Source organism: Wyeomyia smithii, chromosome 3, assembly GCF_029784165.1.
Source record: "Wyeomyia smithii strain HCP4-BCI-WySm-NY-G18 chromosome 3, ASM2978416v1, whole genome shotgun sequence".
In the NCBI taxonomy this organism is placed as follows: domain Eukaryota; kingdom Metazoa; phylum Arthropoda; class Insecta; order Diptera; family Culicidae; genus Wyeomyia; species Wyeomyia smithii.
In genome coordinates, this window is record NC_073696.1 from 50,781,462 (window position 1) to 50,802,948 (window position 21,487).

The 21,487-nt window shown below is 38.2% G+C and overlaps 1 protein-coding gene across 4 annotated transcripts in view; it reads right to left on the reverse strand.

The window, feature by feature from the left end:
* Window positions 1-1,756: 1,756 nt before the first annotated feature.
* Window positions 1,757-21,487, reverse strand: part of LOC129727576 (solute carrier family 66 member 2) — a 79,463-nt gene continuing 59,732 nt past the window's right edge. For all 4 annotated transcript variants that reach the window (XM_055685542.1, XM_055685539.1, XM_055685538.1 and 1 more), the window contains 3 exons: window positions 18,154-18,318; window positions 17,939-18,093; window positions 1,757-5,536 (listed from right to left, as the gene is read on the reverse strand). In XM_055685542.1, coding sequence (XP_055541517.1) covers window positions 5,456-5,536; window positions 17,939-18,093; window positions 18,154-18,318 — 401 coding nt within the window. In that variant the 3' untranslated portion in view covers window positions 1,757-5,455. The remainder of the gene's footprint in view (window positions 5,537-17,938; window positions 18,094-18,153; window positions 18,319-21,487) is intronic.

Sequence of the window (21,487 nt, forward strand, 5' to 3'; positions counted from 1 at the left end):
TCTATTATCGCAAAGATTACATGACTTATTTCAACATGACTAGTGTCATACGAACGAGTCATCTCTCAAATTTACAAATAACAAACTTCATAACAATTTGATATGTGGCTCACAAGTTATGGAAAGAAAAGAAATTCAAAGACTATTTAAAATTATACCTGCTTTGATTGATATATGTGGCCACAATATAATTTAAATGTGGTATCGTACCATTTGAATGTTCCCCGTATCGCTCGTGATTGAAGTGTTCGAAATTAAGAGTCATTTCTTTTATTTCGCTATTTATTAAGCATTTGCATTACGTTAAATTTCAAATTTTATACTTCTATTACAACATCATTATTTTAGAACCTAAAAGGTGAATACATTTATTGGACTGAAGCGTTCATGTAAATCTATTTTTACAAATGATAAGTTTGATTGAGAAAGGCTGGGTCTGACCGCTAGGTGGATTAATTTAGGTTTTGTACATAGACCACTCTGTTCCGAAACGATACGAGAATTCCAGTAAAATACATATGAAGTCAGAGTGGTCTATGTACATTGGTATGGTAAAGTCACTTATTTCGCCAAAAAAATGGTAATCTTATGTTTATGTCATTTTAAATTACTTCTTAACTTTTATACTAGAACATTTTGTTTGAAAGAATCCGTTGAAGCAGAGATTTTTCGAAAATTGCTTCTCCTGACAAATTTTCTCGATGGCACATAGACCACTCTGTTCCGCAATGGCTCATATACGCTGTGGTTGTTTACGTGCAAAATTGGTACCCTACGTAACCACTACAGTGCTGTAGATTTATGTCAATTAAGTTGGAATAATTCAACATTTTCATTATGATTTTTTCGTATTAACAGAAACTGATTTGGCAACTTTTGATTTTCGTCAACGCAGTGAAAACAGATGAAAATACATACAGCTGAAATTTAGGAATTGTAGAAATTAATCTCATATATTTCTGCTAATTCAAGCTTGTTTCAGGAAATTTGAGGTAAACATTTCAAAGATTAAAGTATTCTTAGTGTAAATAGTGATTTTGTTTAGTGATTAAAATAAAAAATGGTCCGCTAGTGATGAAAAAAACTTCGGTTGGCTGCTGAACAAGTTCCGTTGTAGCCGTATAGAGCAATGATATTGTTTTGTTTTCTGAGGTAGGTGATTGAATTAAATTAGTTTTCGAGTGCAGATGCCCGACTTTAATATCACATTTAGTGCTTTTAAGTGAGTTTTTGAATATTATACTTTATGAGGAATCTAAAGTGAACTAAGAAGAATCCATTGGATTAGCAGATTGGTTTAGTTAGTTTTTTCCTGTTTTCATTTGTGTTTTCATGTTGTATGAGATGAATATATGGGCTGAGATGAATAATGGAGCAGTTTCCCTATTTTGAATTTTTCAAGAATTCATCAACGAAACTTTTCGTTGATGAATCCTTGGTCCAGAACACATTGAGAATACGTAAAATTAGTATAATTGTTCGCTTGTGACGAGTATTTTTTATTAGTTCGAAAAAAAAAACTGATATATGCCTAATTCAATGGGTTTATGGACAGACATGCATCCTCATAATCGGTTTTAAAGCATTTCAATTATTCGCTTTAAAACTCTCCAGCCGGAAGAATAATTTTACAGTTTATAAACAGTAAAATCGCTCTTCCGGCTGAAGAATTTTAAAGCAATCTACAACTACAACTATGAGCAAATCTGCAATCTGGATAATTGTCATCACTGTCAATAAAACAAATTACACCCTCTTTCTCTGTTTATGGATTATATTCACATACACAGCCTAACCGCATGTAAAGTGTTAGTTTCGCTTCGCTTTTACAGTTCGCATCTTTTCTTTGCTTTGCTATGCTTTGCCCTAAAATAGATGTACCCTATGTATGTATATAGTGTTCACTCAAACTGTCACCGAAGTTGACAGGAACGAGACTAACCAAAAAAAAAAAAAAACACTAGATAGAAAAATAAAACTCACTCTCCCCTTCGCTAACCACATATCGCCACACGTACGCAAAACAGTTCAGCGTCCACCCACCGCATGGTGGCACTATCCACCGGATGTTTTGCGTATTTGCAAGGTAACGTTTCCGAAAACAAAGTGTCTTTGTTGGTCTGAACACACAACACGCACGCTCTTTTAAAACAACTAACAAATGAGTCTCAAACAGGCTAATCAAAGAAGACACAATCGAGTCTACTACGGTATTGTTGTGGTATGTGTATATCCTCACCAGATGGCACTTTACAGATTGTTTTGTCTTTACTTGCTTCGGTCTATTGATAACGCTTGTCGCTATGCGTAAGTATGGTTGTTGTATGTATGTGTGCTGTTTTTTTTCTTCTATATTACGAGTAGACCTGCTTTTTCAAACTGTAATGCGGCAGACGCAGTCGTCTTGCCGATCAAATGCTTACCTTTATATGTGTTGGTTTCATTTTGTTTGATATATAGATATATGCTTGTCACTCTCTCTCTACCCTATTATGTTTAATTGTTACGATCAATTTTCTCTTTTATTTGTCAATAGAATCCGTTTTTTCGACATTTATTCAGTTTTTTTGTTATTTCGGTGCGTTGATTAGTAATTTTGCGTAACACGCAACTTACCATTCGGAGTTGTGTTAATAAATCGTTTCATATATTTGGAATCTCATTTATGACTGTTTAGGAAGTTGTTCGCGCACTAGTTGCGGGTACTACGTGCAAAGTAGTGTTTGAACTGACCGAAGATTGAACTAAGATAAGAAAACGTTCGTCTAAAACGACGAAACCGAGAAGCGTCAGCGTTCGTAAAAGATTTTTTTGTCGAAAGGAAGCAATAGTTCTAAAATCAATCTGAAGCACTTGTTACATTTTGTAATTATTCTAGCAAAAATTTAATACCTAAAGAAGTTTAAGAATGACAAGAAAAACAATCTATTAAATGCGTTTATTTTACATTTCCTGTACTGAATAATTCTCAATGCATCAAAACTCGTCGATTCAGCAGCGGTGGATTCGCTCGAATTGTAGCGAATTTTTAATTGGTCGGAGTCAACTTTTTTTTTTCAATATAGTCAAAGTTGCTAGAGCTTAAGCTTATTTTCTGCTAGTGTTAAGATTTCGTATCACTGCAAACGCGTCGCTTAGCAGTGCGAAGCCTGCTACGGTTTACAACTCAGATTCAATTTTGACATGTAGATAATCGCTAAAGTAGTTAATACAGACTAGACTGAACGTAAAGCAATTCAGTGGTAAATGTAGTGGTTTCCCTGTCTTTGGAGTTAATAGAAATTCATACTCTCAGTGTGCAGCTTGTTACTCAGATATCGTTGCGAAAGGCTGGTTTGATTCAGGCAATAAGTCTTTTTCAGAAATCAGGTTCATTAGCATTAGTTTCCTGTCCATTAAACTAGATAAAATACGTTTTTCTTCAAATCCCCCCAAAATTATTATGAATGACAATTTGTTTCTAATTTTTTCATTAACATTAGTGGATTAATTGTTTGGTTATGCATGAGTACGAGTGTATGAGTGTGTGTATGTGTGAGTTTGGATTTGGTGTGTAGCCAAAGAATTGCATAGGAAGCTTAACCCGTTATAGAGGAAAGGGAACCAACACCGTGCCGAAGCGTACATTTTCTCTACTCTAGGTCTAATGTTGTTGCCTTTTAAATAGATCTAATAGAAAAAAATCACTTTTCCATTGTTGCTTTTTGGTACAAAAATAGATCACCTCTGTCCGTGCAAGTCGTTTCGATTCATTCGTTTGTTCTTTCGCACTGTATTTACGCCATTTCACGCATGTACAGGTAGGAGTTCAATGCTATAACAATAATATTTCTCTTTCTAGGTTTCTCTAAAAATAAATAACGACTCTCAAATAAAAAGAGAAATGCCACTGCTATAATATCACTTCTGGGCCCTCCTGGATGAAGATAATGGATGCGGCGCTAGCGTGACCCTCCAGACTGCGTTTGCCCTCTCCCATGGCTAGTGCAAGGCGCTGCTCTGCAGCTTCCAAATCTTCATCGATTGCCACGTGCATCTCGTGTTCGCACAGATTTCGGTTACTATCACTAATTTCCTGCCCCGAGACTGTCGAACAGCGTTCGTTTAGCAGTTCCAGCTTGTTGAAGTTGAATAAGTGGCTACAGTTTAGTCGCTTGATGTTTTTCAGTTTCGTTTCCTCCCCGAGCATATCTTCGTCTTCCTCGTCATCATCCGCATCATCATCGATAGCATCGTTGTTCTTATCCTCACATCCATTTTCGCTAGCCCCGGAAGCACGCGGATGCTGACCTGTCGGATCTGTCGAAATAGCTTCCAGTTCGTCATCACTCACACTCACAGCATCCTCACTGCTGGCGCCCTCGTCGTCACTGCAATCGAGCAGTTCGGTTTGTGTCTCGACTGAACGCATCGTGCGAGATTCATTGTTTGATATGGTGGACGTTGCAGACGGCTGTTGCCGCTTCGATTCCTGTTGCAACTCGGCGATCTCATCCCGCCTGAGCACTGGCCAAAGGACCAGTGCTGCGTGTCGTCATAAGATATCCTCTACCGATTTACAGTTAGTTTCAAAATGATGCGGTTCCAGGTCGATGTTGCTTTCTCCCTCCTCGAGCTGCTTACAGGGTGTTTTAATGTAATCCCCGCTAGCGTCCGTCTGTGCCGCACTTTTGCTCCGTACCGATAGTAGCATGGAGTCTTGGTTTTCCCGGTTGAGCCGGTTAATATTATTGTTATAATTACTACCTAAAATGTACTGCTCCTTGTAGCTATTGCTATTTAACGTACAGTTGGAATCTCGACGATTGCTAAAAGCGTTTCCGGAGATGGTGACGAAGGAACAATTGTCCGTCACCGCAGCTCCACTGTAATTGAACACATCCTCACTAAGGATATTACCGCGCACAGCACGTCCCCTTCTTATTTCAGGAGTCTCAAGTTCATCTCCACTCTCGTCCTTGGATACATCGGCGGAATTGGCACTCATCAAGCTCAGCTGTCGCCGTTTGGGAAGCGGCAACGAGGCAGTCTTCGGGCGGTCAAACTTTTCCGAGTTCGCGCGACGCTGGTTGGCACCACCAACGATGCGCACAGGAGTGGCCTCTCGGGAGCTGGAAATCGAATGCGACTTGGAGTGTTGTAAGCGGGAAGTGATACCATGGTGCCGGTGTGGAGTTACGGTCGATCGAAGTGAAAGCGAACAATCGGTCTGGGTTGGACCTCCTGGGCTAATTGCCGAACTGTAGAAGGACGATGCCGCTGGGGAAGACGAATAGGCCACCTTGACCCGGGGGTTTGCCAGAAGCGAGCGTTGTTTTGGCTGCCCGTGGCGTGCAGGGATGGGAACGGTTTGGGTGTAACTGTGGGTTTTGATGATGGTGCTGCTGTTGCTGTTGAAATGGTTGTTGGTGCTGTTGATAGTGTTGCCATTTTGAATATTTTGGGGGGCAAACTGCTAGTCGCCGCGGTGGCTGCTGCGCGGCGGATTCTTCCGGTAGATGTACACCTGCAGCAGGATAGCGAGATCGAGGCTGACCTGGAATCGAGAATAAATGAGAGTATTAGTTTTGGCAGTGTAAATCTACTTTTTGCACGAATTTAAGCCTAATTCAGAATACTTTGCAAGCTATTGAAATAGATTAGAGAAAAATCACGTCAAATGACCCGCAAAACTATGCAAAACGACTGCATTTTTTAACCAAACATGGAAGCTGAATGAAGGGAAAAATGCGCACAGTCATCTGGAAAATCTTTTGTGGTCTGCATCTAGGCTAGCTAACAAACTGAATTTGCCCAGAAGTACCGTTTGACGTGTTATCCAACGGTATATGGACGGTATGGACGGTATGGACAATGAAACCTATGTTAAGGCTGACTCCGGGCAAATCTCAAGACAATAATTTACTTGGAAACGGCTCGGAGGTATTGATGTTTTGGCCAGATTCGGCGAGCAGTCATTACAGCATAGTCGTTTAAGAATGGTATGCAGAGAAAGGGGTCCAGTTTATTCCGAAAGACCTTAATGAAGAATATGTCACATTTAAGTAAAAAGAGTTCTTGACTAAAAAATACGCAATTGTTTTTGTTCCAATTTTTTTTTCAAAGAAACTCGAAAACGTAACGAAACTTTTGGTAAAAAGCGTAGGAAAGCTCCTACTGAAAAATATTTTTTTTGATTCCAATATTTTTAAGATCAATTGTAGTTTTATGATGGTAAATAGTTTGAGCAATTATTTTGAACGAAAAAAAATATTATGAATAACTCTGTAATTCCTTCTTTTTTTCGATTTCAATAGAATTAGAAAACTTCGTGATCTAACTGAATAACGGAACGATTATGATAGAGCCCACGAGAAGGATGCGAAGAAAATAGGAACCTCAGTGTATCACAAAGAAGCAGGTCAAAAGAGGTTGGGTGCAGTACTCAAGAGAGGATTGATTGAATACAAGCGACAAATTTTGACGACAACGAAGACGAATACAAGGAAGGCGAATTGGGTCCGGAAGCTATACCAGTTTTTATATACCATTTGAAATAGCTGCGTTTTCTGAGCAAAACATGATTTTTCAGAAATGTTTATTATTATCCTTCGACCTTTTATTGAAGAATAAAAACCTAAATTAATCCACCTAGCGGTCAGACCCATCCTTTCTCATTCAAACTTTTATTTGTTTAAATAGATTCACATGAACGCTTCAATCCAATAAATGTATATTCACTCTTTAGGTTCTAAAATATTGAAGTTGTAATCTATACATATAAAAAGTCAAGCCGGTCTGTCTGTCTATCTGATCCATATAGGCTCGAAAACTACCTAACCGATCGAAGTGAAAATTTGTATTAAGGGGTTTTTGGTGCCGATAAAGGTTCCTATGATAGTTTGAGACCCCTCCCTCTTCTGGAAGGGAGGGGTCCCATACGAATGAAATACACATTTCTGCACATCTCGAGAACCAATCAACTAAATGGAACCAAATTTGGCAGGTAAATGTTTTTAGTGGTAAAAAAATATGTCCATAATATTTTGACACCTCTCCTTCTTTTGGAAGGGAGGGGTGCCATACAAATGAAACTCAAATTTCTGCACATCTCGAGAACTAACCGAGTAAATGGAACCAAATTTAGCATGTGAATGTTTTTAGTGGTAACAAATTTGTTTCATAATCGACCTCAGGCAAAATTTTGGATTGTAAGATGGCAACTTCCGGTTTATGGAAAACAGCCAAAAATGGCCGATTTCCACCCAATATAATAATATACGGATCTAGAATGATACACAGGATTTAAAATCGATCGAAATTGTCTTCAAATGCCATTTTGAAATCCAAAATGGCGACTTCCGGTTTCGGAAAAACAGCTGCAAACGACCAAACACCACCCAATATGGGTATTTCCGGAACCATAATGATGCACTGGATCCACAAATTGACTTCAGACAACATTTTGAATTGTACGATGGCAACTTCCGGTTTCTGGAAAACGGCCTGAAATAGACAATTCCCATCAAATATGAGTATCTCCGGAACCAGAAAGATGGACAGAAGCTTAAAATTGATCACAGGCACAATCTTGAATTTTAAGATTGTGACTTCCAGTATCTGGTAAACAGCCGGAAATAACCGAACACCATTCAATATGGATGTTTTCGGACCAGTGTTACGACCAGATGACAGAAATTGATTTCACAGGCAATTTCAAATTCCAAAATGACGACTTTCGGTTTCTGAAAAACAGCCCAAAGTGACCAAATACCACCCAATATGACTATCTCCGGATCTAGAATGATACACAGCGGCAGCCGCTTCCGGGGAAACAGCCGAAAATGATCGAATAACACCCAATATAGGTTTTTCTTCAACCAGAATGACGCTCAGGTGCCAGAAATTATCTTAAATACCATTTTGAAATCCAAGATGCCGAGGTTTGTGAAAACAGCCTAAATAAAAAAACAAATACTATCCAATATGAGTATCTCTGGAACCAGAATGATGCAATGAGCTTACAATTGACCTCAGGCACCATTTTAAATTGCTAAATGGCAACTTCTAGGAAACAGTCGAAAATGACCGAATAATCCTCAATATGGATATTTCCGTAATCAAGATGATGCATAGAAACCAAACACTGACCCTGGACACCATTTTGTATTTAAAGACGACCACTTTTAGTTTCTGGAAAACAACCAAAATAACTAAATACCTCCCAATAAGAACATATTTAGAATTAAGGCGATGTACAGAAGCCAAAAGTCAAGGATGTTGTTATTTCGATAAAACCAATTATTTTAAACGATTTGTTATTTGATTTTGATCATATCCTATGGCCGATTCGTCGTGCACTTGGAGACTTTAAACACATCGCAAGGAATCAATGAGTTTGAAACGTTCAAATAGTACGATACCACATTTAAATTATGTTGAGGCCTCATATATCGATCAAAGCAGGTATAGCTTTCAATAGTCTTTGAATTTCTTTTCTTTCCATCACTTTTGAGCCACATATCAAATTATTATGGAGTTTGTTATTTGTAAGTTTGAGAGATGTTCAAATAAGTCATGTAATCTTTGTGATAATAGACTTTCGTTATTTTATTAACAATTTCATACATAACGGTTGCTTAAGTTCGATTACAATCAAACGGAATGGGAACGTATAGGGCAGCCAAACTTTGAAACCACGTGTTCAATCATAATTCATCAGTTAACCCCTAACTAGCCCGCTCATCTGATAATAATATTAATCAATTCGGTTGTGTAGTTTCTGAGATAATAATGTTTCGTGATTTTCACATTTCGGTATATTACAGACGAAGTTACTGTTCGATTAGAGTATAATTCAATAGGGTGTTATGAGGCAGCTAGACCTTTCATTTGACACCAATTTTGTGGAAATCCGGTCAGCCATCTCTGAGAAAAGTGAGTGAGTCCAAGTAATCTTCGGAATATGTTCCTTTTCGTAGCTGGATTTCACATTTTTAAACATAACAGGCAAAGTAATAGTCCGATTGCAAAACAAATCAATAGGGTCTTATGGGGCAACTAGATCTTCCATTTGGCACTAATTTTATGAAAATTGGTCCAGCCATCTCTGAGAAACATGAGTGAGATTAAACAGTATTCAAAACACGTTTCTTTTCATAACTTTTGAACCACAAGTTCAACCTTTATGAAATTCAAAACTTAAGGGTTTTCTAGGTAGCCCGTTCATTTGAGATCAATTTTGTTCAAATCGGTTGTGTAGTTTCTGAGATATTGATGTTTCATGATTTTCACATTTTTAAACATAACCTCTAAACTAAAAATCCGATTACAATAAAATTCAATAGGGTCTTATGGGGCATCAAGACCTTTCATTTGCAATTAATTTCATGAAAATCGGTCCAGCCATCTCTGAGAAAAGTGAGTGAGAATAAAAATCTGCACATACACACACACACACATACAGAAAATGCTCAGCTCGTCGAACTGAGTCGAGTGATATATGCCATTCGGCCCTTTGGAGTACTTTTATATCTTCGGTTTTGCAAGTGATTGCTATACCTTTCTAGGAGAAAGGCAAAAAGTGCTCGAAATATCTTAAATGGCAGTTCGTTTATGTACGGTAAATGGGTGAACTGTCATTTTGGGTATTTCGAGTAGTTTTTTAACCTTTATTTAAAAATCGAAGGATTATAACAAACATTTTTTAAAAACCACGTTATGCTCAAAAAATTGCCTTCTTTCACCTGATACATACAAATCAGAAAACTTTAGGACCCAGGTGATGCCGTTCAGTTCAGTTGCAGTCAGAGACACGCGGCTAAAAAACAAAAGCAATTCCGCCATAGTTTTGGTTCGAGTGTGGATACCGCGAAGTAACAAATAATACGATCAAAGGGGCGGACATAATATATGGCGAAATAAACACACTAGGATGCTGAGACTAAACTATTTCCTGGGTCGAACGAAAATAACTGATCGCTGATAGGCGTTATATATTCCCGTATTTTTTACGTGAATTTCGGGATTTACACGGCTTTTTTACGTGGATTTCAGAACTTATGCGGTTTTTTCGTTTTTCAGAAAAATCGTTTTCACGCGGAATGTTTTTGTCGGTTTTTCGTATTCAAAACGTTTATTTAGAATGTCCGATGAAGTTACTTAATCCAATTACTGAATGTTCCCTGATTTGGCCTTACTTTTTTATATTTTTTCCCCTGATATTCATGTCGATTTGCAGATGGAAATAACACTGCTTAATGATTCTTTTCGAAAGAATTTACCATAAATGATTAAAAGTCATTAGCAAATGAAGTTGTGTTTACGCGAACTTTGGAGTTTACGAGGTTTATAGGTGTTTTTACGCGCTCCGTGTCTCCCGCGTAAAAAAAAGACTTGAGTGTATTTCGTTTCTCGTATTTCTTTCGACTTTGTGGGTTATGAGAGCCAGAGGACAAATGTCAGAGGGTCTCTGGCAGCACGGCTATCGTCAGCACGTGTAAATTGTCTGCTTATTAAACGTTTACATTTCAAGTGTTTTTGCATCAATTTTTTACTGAAACTCAGGTGGATGACATCACTCTCTATTTTGAAGGAGTGAAGAGTTTTTCTGATTAACTGGGCTGTATTTTAAATACAGCTCCGATATGTGGGCGATTGTCAATCGTGTAGAGTTTAGATAGGGCTGCCATCTCCTTGCTGCTAGTGTGTTTGGTGAGAGTGGTTGCTGTAGGCTGTAGAGGCTCTCGAATATGTATTAATTTCAATGGGATTCTGTTAAAAAAGTACAAATTATTGTTTTGATTTTGTTATTAGTGTTGATATTCATACCCAATAAAAAAATTCGACGTCCTATCTTACGCCGCACTGAAGGTGGTGTAGAAAAATGTCGCGTGTGTAGATTTCAAAGCACAAACCGAAAAAAAAAATATAATTATTAAAGATTATAACTATTCAACCATTCATGTAAATTTTTGGTGTCCTTACCGTTTTTTTCAGAGACTTGAATGAGTTTTCTCGTGAACATAACGTTAAAGCGATGAACCCGGCGAGCAATTTATATACGATACTCTCACGTAAGTTGACACGTTTTGGTAATGGCTAGGGGCACCGAAATTCATAGGAATGGTTGAATAGATATGAGCTTTCATTTTTTTCCGGGTTGAGCTTTTGGAATGCCTTTTTTTTCTTTTTGTCGACCAGTGTAACATTTGGTTGGTCGTGTGTGAACGTGTGGATGATCTGTTTGGATGACTGTATGCGGTGAATGGTTGTAGAAAGGAGCGACACATCTGTGCAAGCGCTGCAATGTTGTTGTAATAACTTATTTTAATTCATGTTTTCAACCGCAGAGAGTAGCACAACAACTACTATTGATATGCCGTGAATTAGCCTGATAAAAGTTCATCTATTTTGTTTTAGCACAACATAACGGACGCTTTCCATACGTTTTTCGAATTATTTTTTTTAATTTTTTTTGCGTTTCTACGTCAAAGCGAATCGTGGTCTTTTGTAAAAATGCAGAGGAATACTCGGTCTCTCACGAAGCAAAGACGTAGAATGTTGAACATTTCTTACTTATTATGGGTTTCGTGTAGCACTGGAACAATTCTAAATTCATATATCCAAGGATAAGGGAATGAAAAATTTGCGTTTAAAATTACCTTTATCACATCAACGAAAACTATCAGCTTACCATCCTTGGTGCGTGTTTTGATTTGAATTCTGAAGACACATCAACTCATAACTCAGGTTTTTTGCGAATTTTGAACTAAGTTTTTTAAAACTTAACCGTATTTGACATCGTTTGACATCAAAATTTCAGTTGTATTGGTGTTGCACAAAACCGGTGATATTCTCACCTGACTGTAAGGACGTGGTCGTCATCGTTGTTGGTCTATGAAAAATCTGGTCATTGAATGAAGAACAGTGAAAAGGAATTTCAAACCGCTTCCAGTCGTTCGTTTAGTTGATTCGATGTATATCTTGAGCGGCTCGGATCTATCACGGAGTAGCAACATATCATCGTACAGATAGAACTAAGCCAAGCTAAGTTAGATGAGAGCGTGGACCGTGCTCGGAAATAGCAGAAATCGTTCGAATCTAACAGCACCAGAACCCCAAGAGAACTGACTAGACTATCTTACAAGGCTCGTTACCCAGGAGGTCTTTTAGGATGAAAAGTTATTAATCAGGAGAGTCTTTTTTTTTCGATAAGACTTACATCATTTTGAAATGGGGGCGGATGTAACGGTAGAATGGCTTTAGAATAAACGAGATAGCATATAGAAGTTAGGGCTAGCGTAAGGCTTAAGTAGTTAACGTGTTTCTCATTCTTACGAGCAAAAACTTCAATTAGTTCTATTATCTAATAGCGGAATTCTCGCTATCTACATATCTTTGAGTGCGTGTTCATCGCAAACGGTTGAAAAGCTATAATTTTTCATTTTTTTTTTTCCAAAAATGAGCTCATGGGCTCCAGGGTTGGGTAACCAACTCCCGCACACTGTTTCCAAAGCAGCAAAAACGTGATCGAAATTGTTTTGACCCAGAAACAATGATTTTAGAGATATAGTGTCTTCGGAGAAGAGGTTCCATTAATTATTCTCCATGTTATAAAAGTTGCGATTTTGTGATTTGCTCATTTTGCATATAAAAAATCCACTTTGTTCGGCAAAGTTTTGGCAAATTTTATAAGAAATGACTTTGCCGAAGATACCATACTTCTATCTACCTATTAAAATGGACGTTTGTGGAGTTTTCTTCAGAATACCCCTTAAAATCTATTTTTACCACATAACTTTCTATAGTGATTTTCTACAGTTTTTCAGTGTTCTACAATGTTGTTTGTTATAACAAAACACACAATTTCTCTTAAAAATGTTTATTTTTATCTCCTATATTTATTTAGTTATTGAAGATTTTTTTTAAAATAATGTACTATTTCACTGACAAATATCTACTAAATCTGCAAATATCTGCAGACCAAACCATTTTTATGTTAAAGTATAAGTCAAACAGTATTCAATCCAGACATCGACATTTGTCTCTCGCTGTCTCGTGCATTCGAGAACATGCGCTCAAATATCGACTACTCAGCACGGTTACGGTTGTTCAATTTCTATTTTTTTTTTCAAATTATGACGCTGATTTGCATTGTTGTCTTCACGCACTCAACCTAATGCCAATGTGTCTGGCATAGATTAAAATCAGAATAAACATATGATATACACAAAAATCGTGATGTATTGGTAAATTTCGGTATCCTTTTGAGACATTCGAAAATCGGTGGTTAAATTTCGTGGACCAGTTTATATGAACGAACGGCTCACCCTTATTAATACAGCCTGCGATCGAAACAACTTGTTCACGGGGCTAAGGTGATCTCAAGTTTTCTTATCCCTATTGGCCAGCTAACGGAAGAGGCCCAAGAGTACCGGAACAAGGATATTCGCAACTACAGAGAAGATCATACTAGAAAATTCTCCAGAGTCGCAACGAATACAGATCTCATACATAGGTTGTTGGAGACATCGGATCCAGTAATAACATCTATTAGGGGATTCCCAAAAAAAAACGAAACTCCACTGTCGCAGGAAGCAAGATCGCTTTTGGTCGTTTCTGATGACGAAATTTTTACTGGGAGTGATAGAGACAGCGAAGAATGATCCCTTATAGATTGAGTTTGAATAACTTTTTGACATAAACAAATATTCACAATAATTTTACCTTACTTTCTTTTACTATTATAATCCGAGAGACATTCCTTGACGCAAATTAGCGCCATAACTTTGTAAAAATAGAAATTGAGCGACCGTAACCATGCTGAGAAGTCGATATTTGAGCGCATGTTCTGGAATGCAAGAGACAGCGCGAGACAAATGCCGATGTCTGGATTGAATACTGTTTGTCTTATACTTTAACATAGAAATGGTTTGGTCTGCAGATATTTGCAGATTTGGTAGATATTTGTCAGTGAAATAGTACATTATTTTAATAAAAATCTTCAATAACTAAATAAATATAGGAGATAAAAATAAACGTTCTTAAGAGAAATTGTGTGCTTTGTTATAACAAACAACATTGTAGAACCCTGCAAAACTGTAGAAAATCACTATAAAAAGTTATGTGGTAAAAATAGATTTTAAGGGGCATTCTGTAGAAAACTCCACAAAAGTCCATTTTAATAGGCAGATAGAAGTATGGTATCTTCAGCAAAGTCATTTCTTATAAAATTTTCCAGAACTTTGCCAAACAAAGTGGATTTTTATATGCAAAAGGAGCAAAGCAAAATTCGTATCTCACTTTTCGGTGGATTAATCACAAAATCGCAACTTCTTTAACATGGAGAATAATTAATGAAACCTCTTCTCCGAAGACACTATATCTCTAAAATCATTTTTTCTGGGTCAAAACAATTTCGATCACGTTTTTGCTGCTTTGGAAACAGTGTGCCCCGGCGGAAACTTCAGGGAGTCGTACGCGGTTGTGTCCCCATGTTAGGAGTGGCGTTTAATAGCGTCTGACCCGGAGCTGGCGGCTGAATCAAGACATGCTGTACACCTAAGATGGCAACCCCATCAGCAAGATGTAGGTATCGCGACTCTGCACGCAAAAGTTGGATGGTACGAAACCAGTACAAAATTGTGCGTTTTTAGCGCAATCTTTGATGTAATTTGGAACCAGTACAATGATGGCGTGTTGGGCATAACGTAATTATTGCTCTAGCGTTCTTCCAATGTATTTGGCAGCTCCAAACTACTACCCTTAAACAGTTTCAACTGGTTTCAAGCAGCATTGCGAAGCGAGCGAGAAGCAAAACCTTTCTCCTCCTTTCTGCTTGAGAACGAGACATATGCTACGCTTCTCAAGTTTCTTGCACATACGCTTTCGAGATACTCCTTCTTCTTCATGCATTCCCCTGAGTAGCAGCAAGCACGCACGTGTTTAGTTTCGTCGCACGTAGGGTAGGGTACATATTCTGAGCAGCTTCAGGAACCGCCTGTGTATTGAGACAAAATACTCGAAATGTGTTGGGTGAAATTCAAACAGAAGTATATCAATCTGTTCTCTATCTTTTTCTTTGTCAGAAATTGTTTTCGGATTGTAAAACTAAGTTAGCAAACTTTAACAATAATCAATTAAAGTTAACAATCGAGGGACACTATTCCAATCACCCCGAACCTATTTTAAGCAGTTTCCATCTGTTTTGCAGGCGTTTTTTTTTCAGCACCCGAAGTGGCTCCTGAATGGCTGCAATATAGGTCGATTTGTTTCGAATGGTGATTTCTATGTGATTTCTTTGTGATTAACGGTATTTCTTATATTCGTAAGAAAGCTAGACAATCAAAGTTTTCGTTTCCATCATTAAAATTAAATCGATATTGACCAAAATCCAGGAGTTCAGGGGCTGCTTTCTTCGACTGATTATAATAGGCGCCACTGCTTAAGCCGTTCCCTACCCTACATGGGAATTCTACGAGCGAGAGAGAAATTTCTCTCGTCGCTCGAGAAAAAATCCTGTGCACAGGATGACAAACAATAAATATTCACAATTTACAAGTGTTGCCATAAAAAAATCAGATACGCTTTCGTGGCTTTGTGGCGTTGTGGTCCCCGAGGTTCTGTGGTTAGCGATGTCGGTCGGCTAGTTCTCCCACACAGTTGTGATATCGGATTCGATTCCCGATCGAGTCGAGGATCTTTTCGAGCTGGAAATTTTCTAGACTCAGCACTGGGGCACGGTAAATCGTTGTACCTATCCTAAAACACGCAAAATGTGCCGAAAACAATATCGATAACGAATTCTCTCAACTAATCTAGTTGATCGAGACCGCAGGCTAGCGTGCGATATTGTTATTGTTTTCGTGGCTTTGTGGAATGGAGGGTTTTCGGTAAAGCTAGCGTTGATTACAAAATGTTGTGTACAGAATTTTGTTTCGTTATTTTTTGCAAATCATTCAATGGTACTTTTAAATGACCAAATCCATCGAGATAAATCGATCGAGTATTATAGCTATATAAATCTAGTTAGTTCACAAGTTGTTGTTCGCTACTTGCACTGCTCCATGAGTAGCAGTCACTAATACACTCGATGTGAGAAATAAAGTGTCGATATATGGTACATATTCTGATTTCAATCTATGTCATTGTATTCGCAGCACAACTGCTGCGTTATCCTTTTTATACAATTTGTGTGAATCGTGAAGTACAGTGATTGTACAAGACTTGAACTTTTGCGTGTTGTAAGGTAGCATAACGAAACTTTTTATAACCACGAACAACGAAATTAGAAATACGGAACGGAACAATCGGTAGCTGACAGGGAGCGTGGGATTTCCGTTGTTCAGATGCATGAATCACGAGTAGTACCAGGTATACAAACATGCTGATATAGTAGAGGTAATACTGTGCGGCAGGTTTCTGCGGGCTAGACATGTGGCCAGAATGCCTGATGAGAGAGCCACCAACCGATATTTAATAGAGAACCAGAAAGAGGCCGTCGACTCCGTGGTTGGCCTCGCACTCGGTGGAAGTACGTGGTGGAAGAAGATGCACGTTCTGCTGGTGTACGAGGTGGCTAGAGAACGGCTTCTAAAGACAAAAGAAGCTGGACATACAACGTAAAGTAAGGATAGCTTTTCAATCGTTCTGTGAGTTTTAATGCTTCTAGCCAAGTCGTAAATGCGATGAGTTTTCAAAGACTTAAAAGAGCTTTTTTCCGGAAACAAACATAGGAGCGATGAAGCCGGCAAACAATTGAGTCCTGGAGCAAAACTTGTGTTAACAGTGTAATTTAGAACTTTTTTTTTTGTAGTTTTTTAATAATTCCTGTGAATGTTGATGTCTCTAGCCACCAACGTTTTTCTAGAAACTTTAATGAGTTTTCTCGTAAACATAACGCTGAAGCGACGAACTCGACGAGCAATTGCGAGTTTCGTTCGTTTCCCATCTATTTTATTTCATTATTACATATTCTATACAGGGTGATTGGGTTCCTCTTAGAAGCATTTTAGGTGCTGGTAGAGAAACACATATGATGAAAAAAAAAAAACAGTTCTACGCATATGTTCTAACGTTAATCTACTCAGGGTTATTTAACTTTTAGGTTTAACCACTAAATGGCAAACATTTAAAGTGAAAGTCAATTTAAGGAAGAGTGTTTAAGCAACTTAATTGTTGGATAACTTTGAGTAGATTAACGTTAAGGCATATGCGTAGAAGAGTTTTTTTTTCTATTCATGGTTCTCCATGAGCTACTGATCTACCAAAAAGGAATCAATTACTCTGTATTTTTAATTCGATAAAAACTTGACACTTATTCACGGTTAGAGAGATTGTTATGAGCAAATCCATGGAAAATTGTCCGATTTCAATAGTTTCTTTAATTGTCGTTTGACACAGCTGTTCCTATAAGCTGAAGGTATCATTTTGTGCTATTAGTATTTCATTGAAAATCACGACTCATTTTTTGAAGAGATTTATGCCTTCTTCGGCAAAGTTTCAGATAATAATTTTGTCTTTCCGAAAAAGATAAACGCTGAAGAACATTTTTTCACAAAAAACTAAAAAAATTATTAATTATCTCAAAAAGCTCATATTTAAAATTTTTTTTTTCATAAAAACTACAAAAGGTTAGTCTAACATTGACAGTTATCTGATCATGGTGATTGGTGACAGCAATTTTGTCCTTTGACAAGACTAAACTACTAACTACATCTTTGCAAACAAATATTTGTAATAAATATTTTCATTTTTACAGAGGCCCTGTTCACAAATTGGTCATGATTCAAAAGAAAATTAATAGCACAGAATGACATCTTAAGCCCATAGGAACACATGTGCAAAGTCCCAGCCAGATCAAAAATGCTGGATTAAAATGGTTGTTCGTTTTTTGTTGTGAATTTACACTCGTGTATTTATGACATTTAAAAAAAAGTGTGGCAGCTCTTCCACTAACCTGCAGAGTTCCGCAGATCCAGAACTGCATGGGCGCGTGCCTAAAGATAAAGTAACCAGTCTTGAACATATCACCGGCGGTCCACATGATCACCATGCAGATACTCATACCGTGCGTAGACTTATTTTTATAGTTCCGCAGAAACTGCGGTGCACCTAAAACAGAAAAACTACCGGTAAGAACTCAATCAACGTCAATCACTTAATCACTCCTACCCAGCATAGCCTCGGTGAAGACGGCAAAGAATCCGATCGTTTCCATGAACCAGGTCAACGACAGCATCAGATAGGTGACGGCCGCTCCCACGACCCACACGACTAGCATGAAGTCCAGATAGGACTGGAAGTCGGTCCAATTCCAGAAGTAGCGTGAGTCGAAATCTGTGAAGAAAAATGTTAATGGGGGTGAACCGATCAGATCCGTTGCCCGTTTATGGTTGGGAGTCATGCAATTTGGTCAGCTTTGGTGAAGGAAAAAAAAAACGAAAAACAAAAACAACAACAGAAAACTGACGGCATTAACGGTGGACACACAACGGAAAATGACACAAACAAGCTGTAATTAGTACAATGCACGATGGCTATCCTAACGCGTCAATATGACAGATGGATGTTGCCTTGGGTGGCGGGTGTGTTCGAACGGCACAGGATCCGTTTTGTCCGTTATTGCTGCTGTTAACGGGTAGTCATTTCACTAGCTATGGTTAAAAATTCATTACATAATGGCAATGGGTATATTTCTCATTTATTCTCAATGAAAGGCGAGTTGATGTATTGCATTTTTTTAGTGCGATTGGCTAAGAACTAATGGAACGAAATGTACGCTTTATGTTGTCATTTTTTTTACCCCGGACTGGGTGTGGTTGTAAAAGTTTTTACAATGTAACGTAATGTATCGAAAAATGAACACGAAATAGAATGAATTGACTGCCGGATGCGCCATACATGTCACCGTCTGGTAGCGATGACATGGTACAAATATTACGCGCTGTCATCATGTTTACTTGCTGCTGGTGGTTCCTTTGATGGGTGCCGGTGGTGGTTAGATACTGCAGGATAGGCACTGATTGCGTGATTCACTAGTAGTTCCTGGTAGTAGGGTTTTTTTTCGTTTTCCACATTTTCGTTGTGTTGCTCGTGCTTCGAGTCGACTAGAGTTCACCAGTAATAAATGGCTGATCAATGTTTGATTAGGTAACTGATTGCAGTATGTTTACCGGATATGTTTTTCCTCTTTTCAAGCTGTCGTTCTGGGGCAGTGATTTCTAATTTCTTAAAGCGAGACTTTGGTGAAGTACTTATTAATTTGTAGAGCTATGAATCATTGAACTGTGTTTTCATATGTAGGAGCCAATATTTTAATCTTTCAACAAAAAACTTCAGCAACTTTGCTTATTTTTTTCGAAAATTTATCTGTTCTAACATTTGAGAAGGGCTGAAGTTTTATGAATCGATATATCTGAATAATGAGGAGGAATAGAGAAAAGTCTAATATTGAAAAAAATTGAATTCGAGATCCTACACTCAGAAGTTTGTCCTAAAAACAAGAAGTGATTTTTTAAAAAATCAGTCATGTTAGATTTTTTCCAAAATAAGTTTAATGAATGAATGGACAATTTAGTTACCTGAAATTCTTCCGAACAAATGAAAGTGGAAACTTTTGAAAAAAAATTGCGATAGTTGGTGGAATAATTTCTTCCCCTCGCAGTACCATCGAATGAACCTGCATTATAGCGATTATATTCTAACGGAAGAAATAGTGTGAATGAAAAGAATAGTTGTAAATGTTCATCATCATGGTCCATAAAACTGAAACAGATAAAATTACGACGCTAGTCAGGAATGATTGATGGCTCCGGAAATTGTCCGTTTTTATTTGCCTTGGAAAAATATTGTTCCGTCCACAGCCGATCCTGGTTGTGATGTACACCAAGTAGCGCGTCCACTAAAAGCTTTTCGGAAGCACTAGCGCAGCCGATTACGGCTGCGTTTGCTTTCATTCGATTAACGCTTTTACCATCCCTAGAAAATAACCGGAAATAATACAATGGAATGCTTTCAGCTGGCTATTGCGTTCTGAGTGTAAACTCTTGCCGAGGCCGACAACAGCTGGCAATATAAGTTTGTTTTGCCTTTCCCACTAAGGAAAGGATTACGTTTCGTTCCGAAACGGAGTTATGTAAAAACATGTTCGCATATCGATTCACTTTTGACAAATGTGTTGTTTGTGTATTTGTACTATTATTGGGCTGATTGAGTTTTCTCAGCTAATTTTGGGTATAATGAAGGAACGCGTGGTATTTTAACCGAAAGTAGCACAGCAAGGTTTCCCTTGTCTTGCTACTAAACACAGTCCACAACAAAGTAGTTTCCATTGATTTTGGAGGTAAACTGAATAGAACCAATTAGTACTTCAACCTTTCATCGCTCGTTCTATTTTCGGTTGCAGGTTAAACCTCACTTTTGTGGTAGGACACGGAATTTATTCTCGACGCTTTCCATTTGATGTTGCCCTTTGCCTTTCGCCGTCGCATGCTAAGAAACCAACAGCACGAATCCCAACCCCGAAGGCTGGGCTATTTCTGAATCGACGTCGGTTGCTAAATAATTTATTGTCATTTCCGATTCATACTGATTCGAGCGTCGATTCCGACTGCAAAGTGATGCTGATTTACATACGAAAAATCAACAATCGTACACTCGGCGATTGCCCACTAACAGAGTGGCAGGCACACGACTTACACACCGCAAGACGTTACAGTGTAGGCCAGGTGAACTTGCCGATTGTGAAGGTAAATAAGTCGTGTGTTCGCGGGGTTCGGTCTTCCGTGTCCGCAGCTGGAGCGAGAAAAGTTCCCACCATCAAAGACCAAGGCGGGGGTGCAAAATTTACGAGCCCGAGCCGCCGTGAGCGATGGCATTTAGCCATATTTCACGCTCCATAAACTGTTCCCGATTCAGTTGGGTTGCAATTTCAAACGATGGGCAAGTGCTGCTGCTAGTGCGAGTGTAACCTGATGCTACGGGAGCTGTGCCTTCTTGTAGAGACTTTGTGGCATCGCGTGCAGGAAAGGAGAAACGAATTTTAATTGGCCTACTGGAATTTGTTCAACCCGGTTGCTGTTAGAAGCCGTAAATATTTTTTTACAATTAAATTAAAAATAATACCGAAGCTGATTCATAGCGAACACAACCGTCAACAGTGAATTTTTTTTTCTTTTTCTAAGTTTTGCACAGATTATTCATACACCCAACGCAAACGGGGAACATTTTATTACTTTAGGGCAATTTTTTATTACTTATTGTGTCTTATGACTGCGCATTATACACAAATAGTAATGGCCGAAAAGTAAAAAAAATTATGACGGCCACACGCTTGTATGTGTTTCTGCAGGAGAACATACAGCCAAGCACCGCACTGCATGTGTTAGCAAGACTTCACTCGCTGCACTTGTATTGATGCAACGATCAGATTCATTTTGCTCCCTTCATCCACACATAATGAGAAACTCACCCGTCAACCTCAAATGTCTAATTAGAAACACTTTCG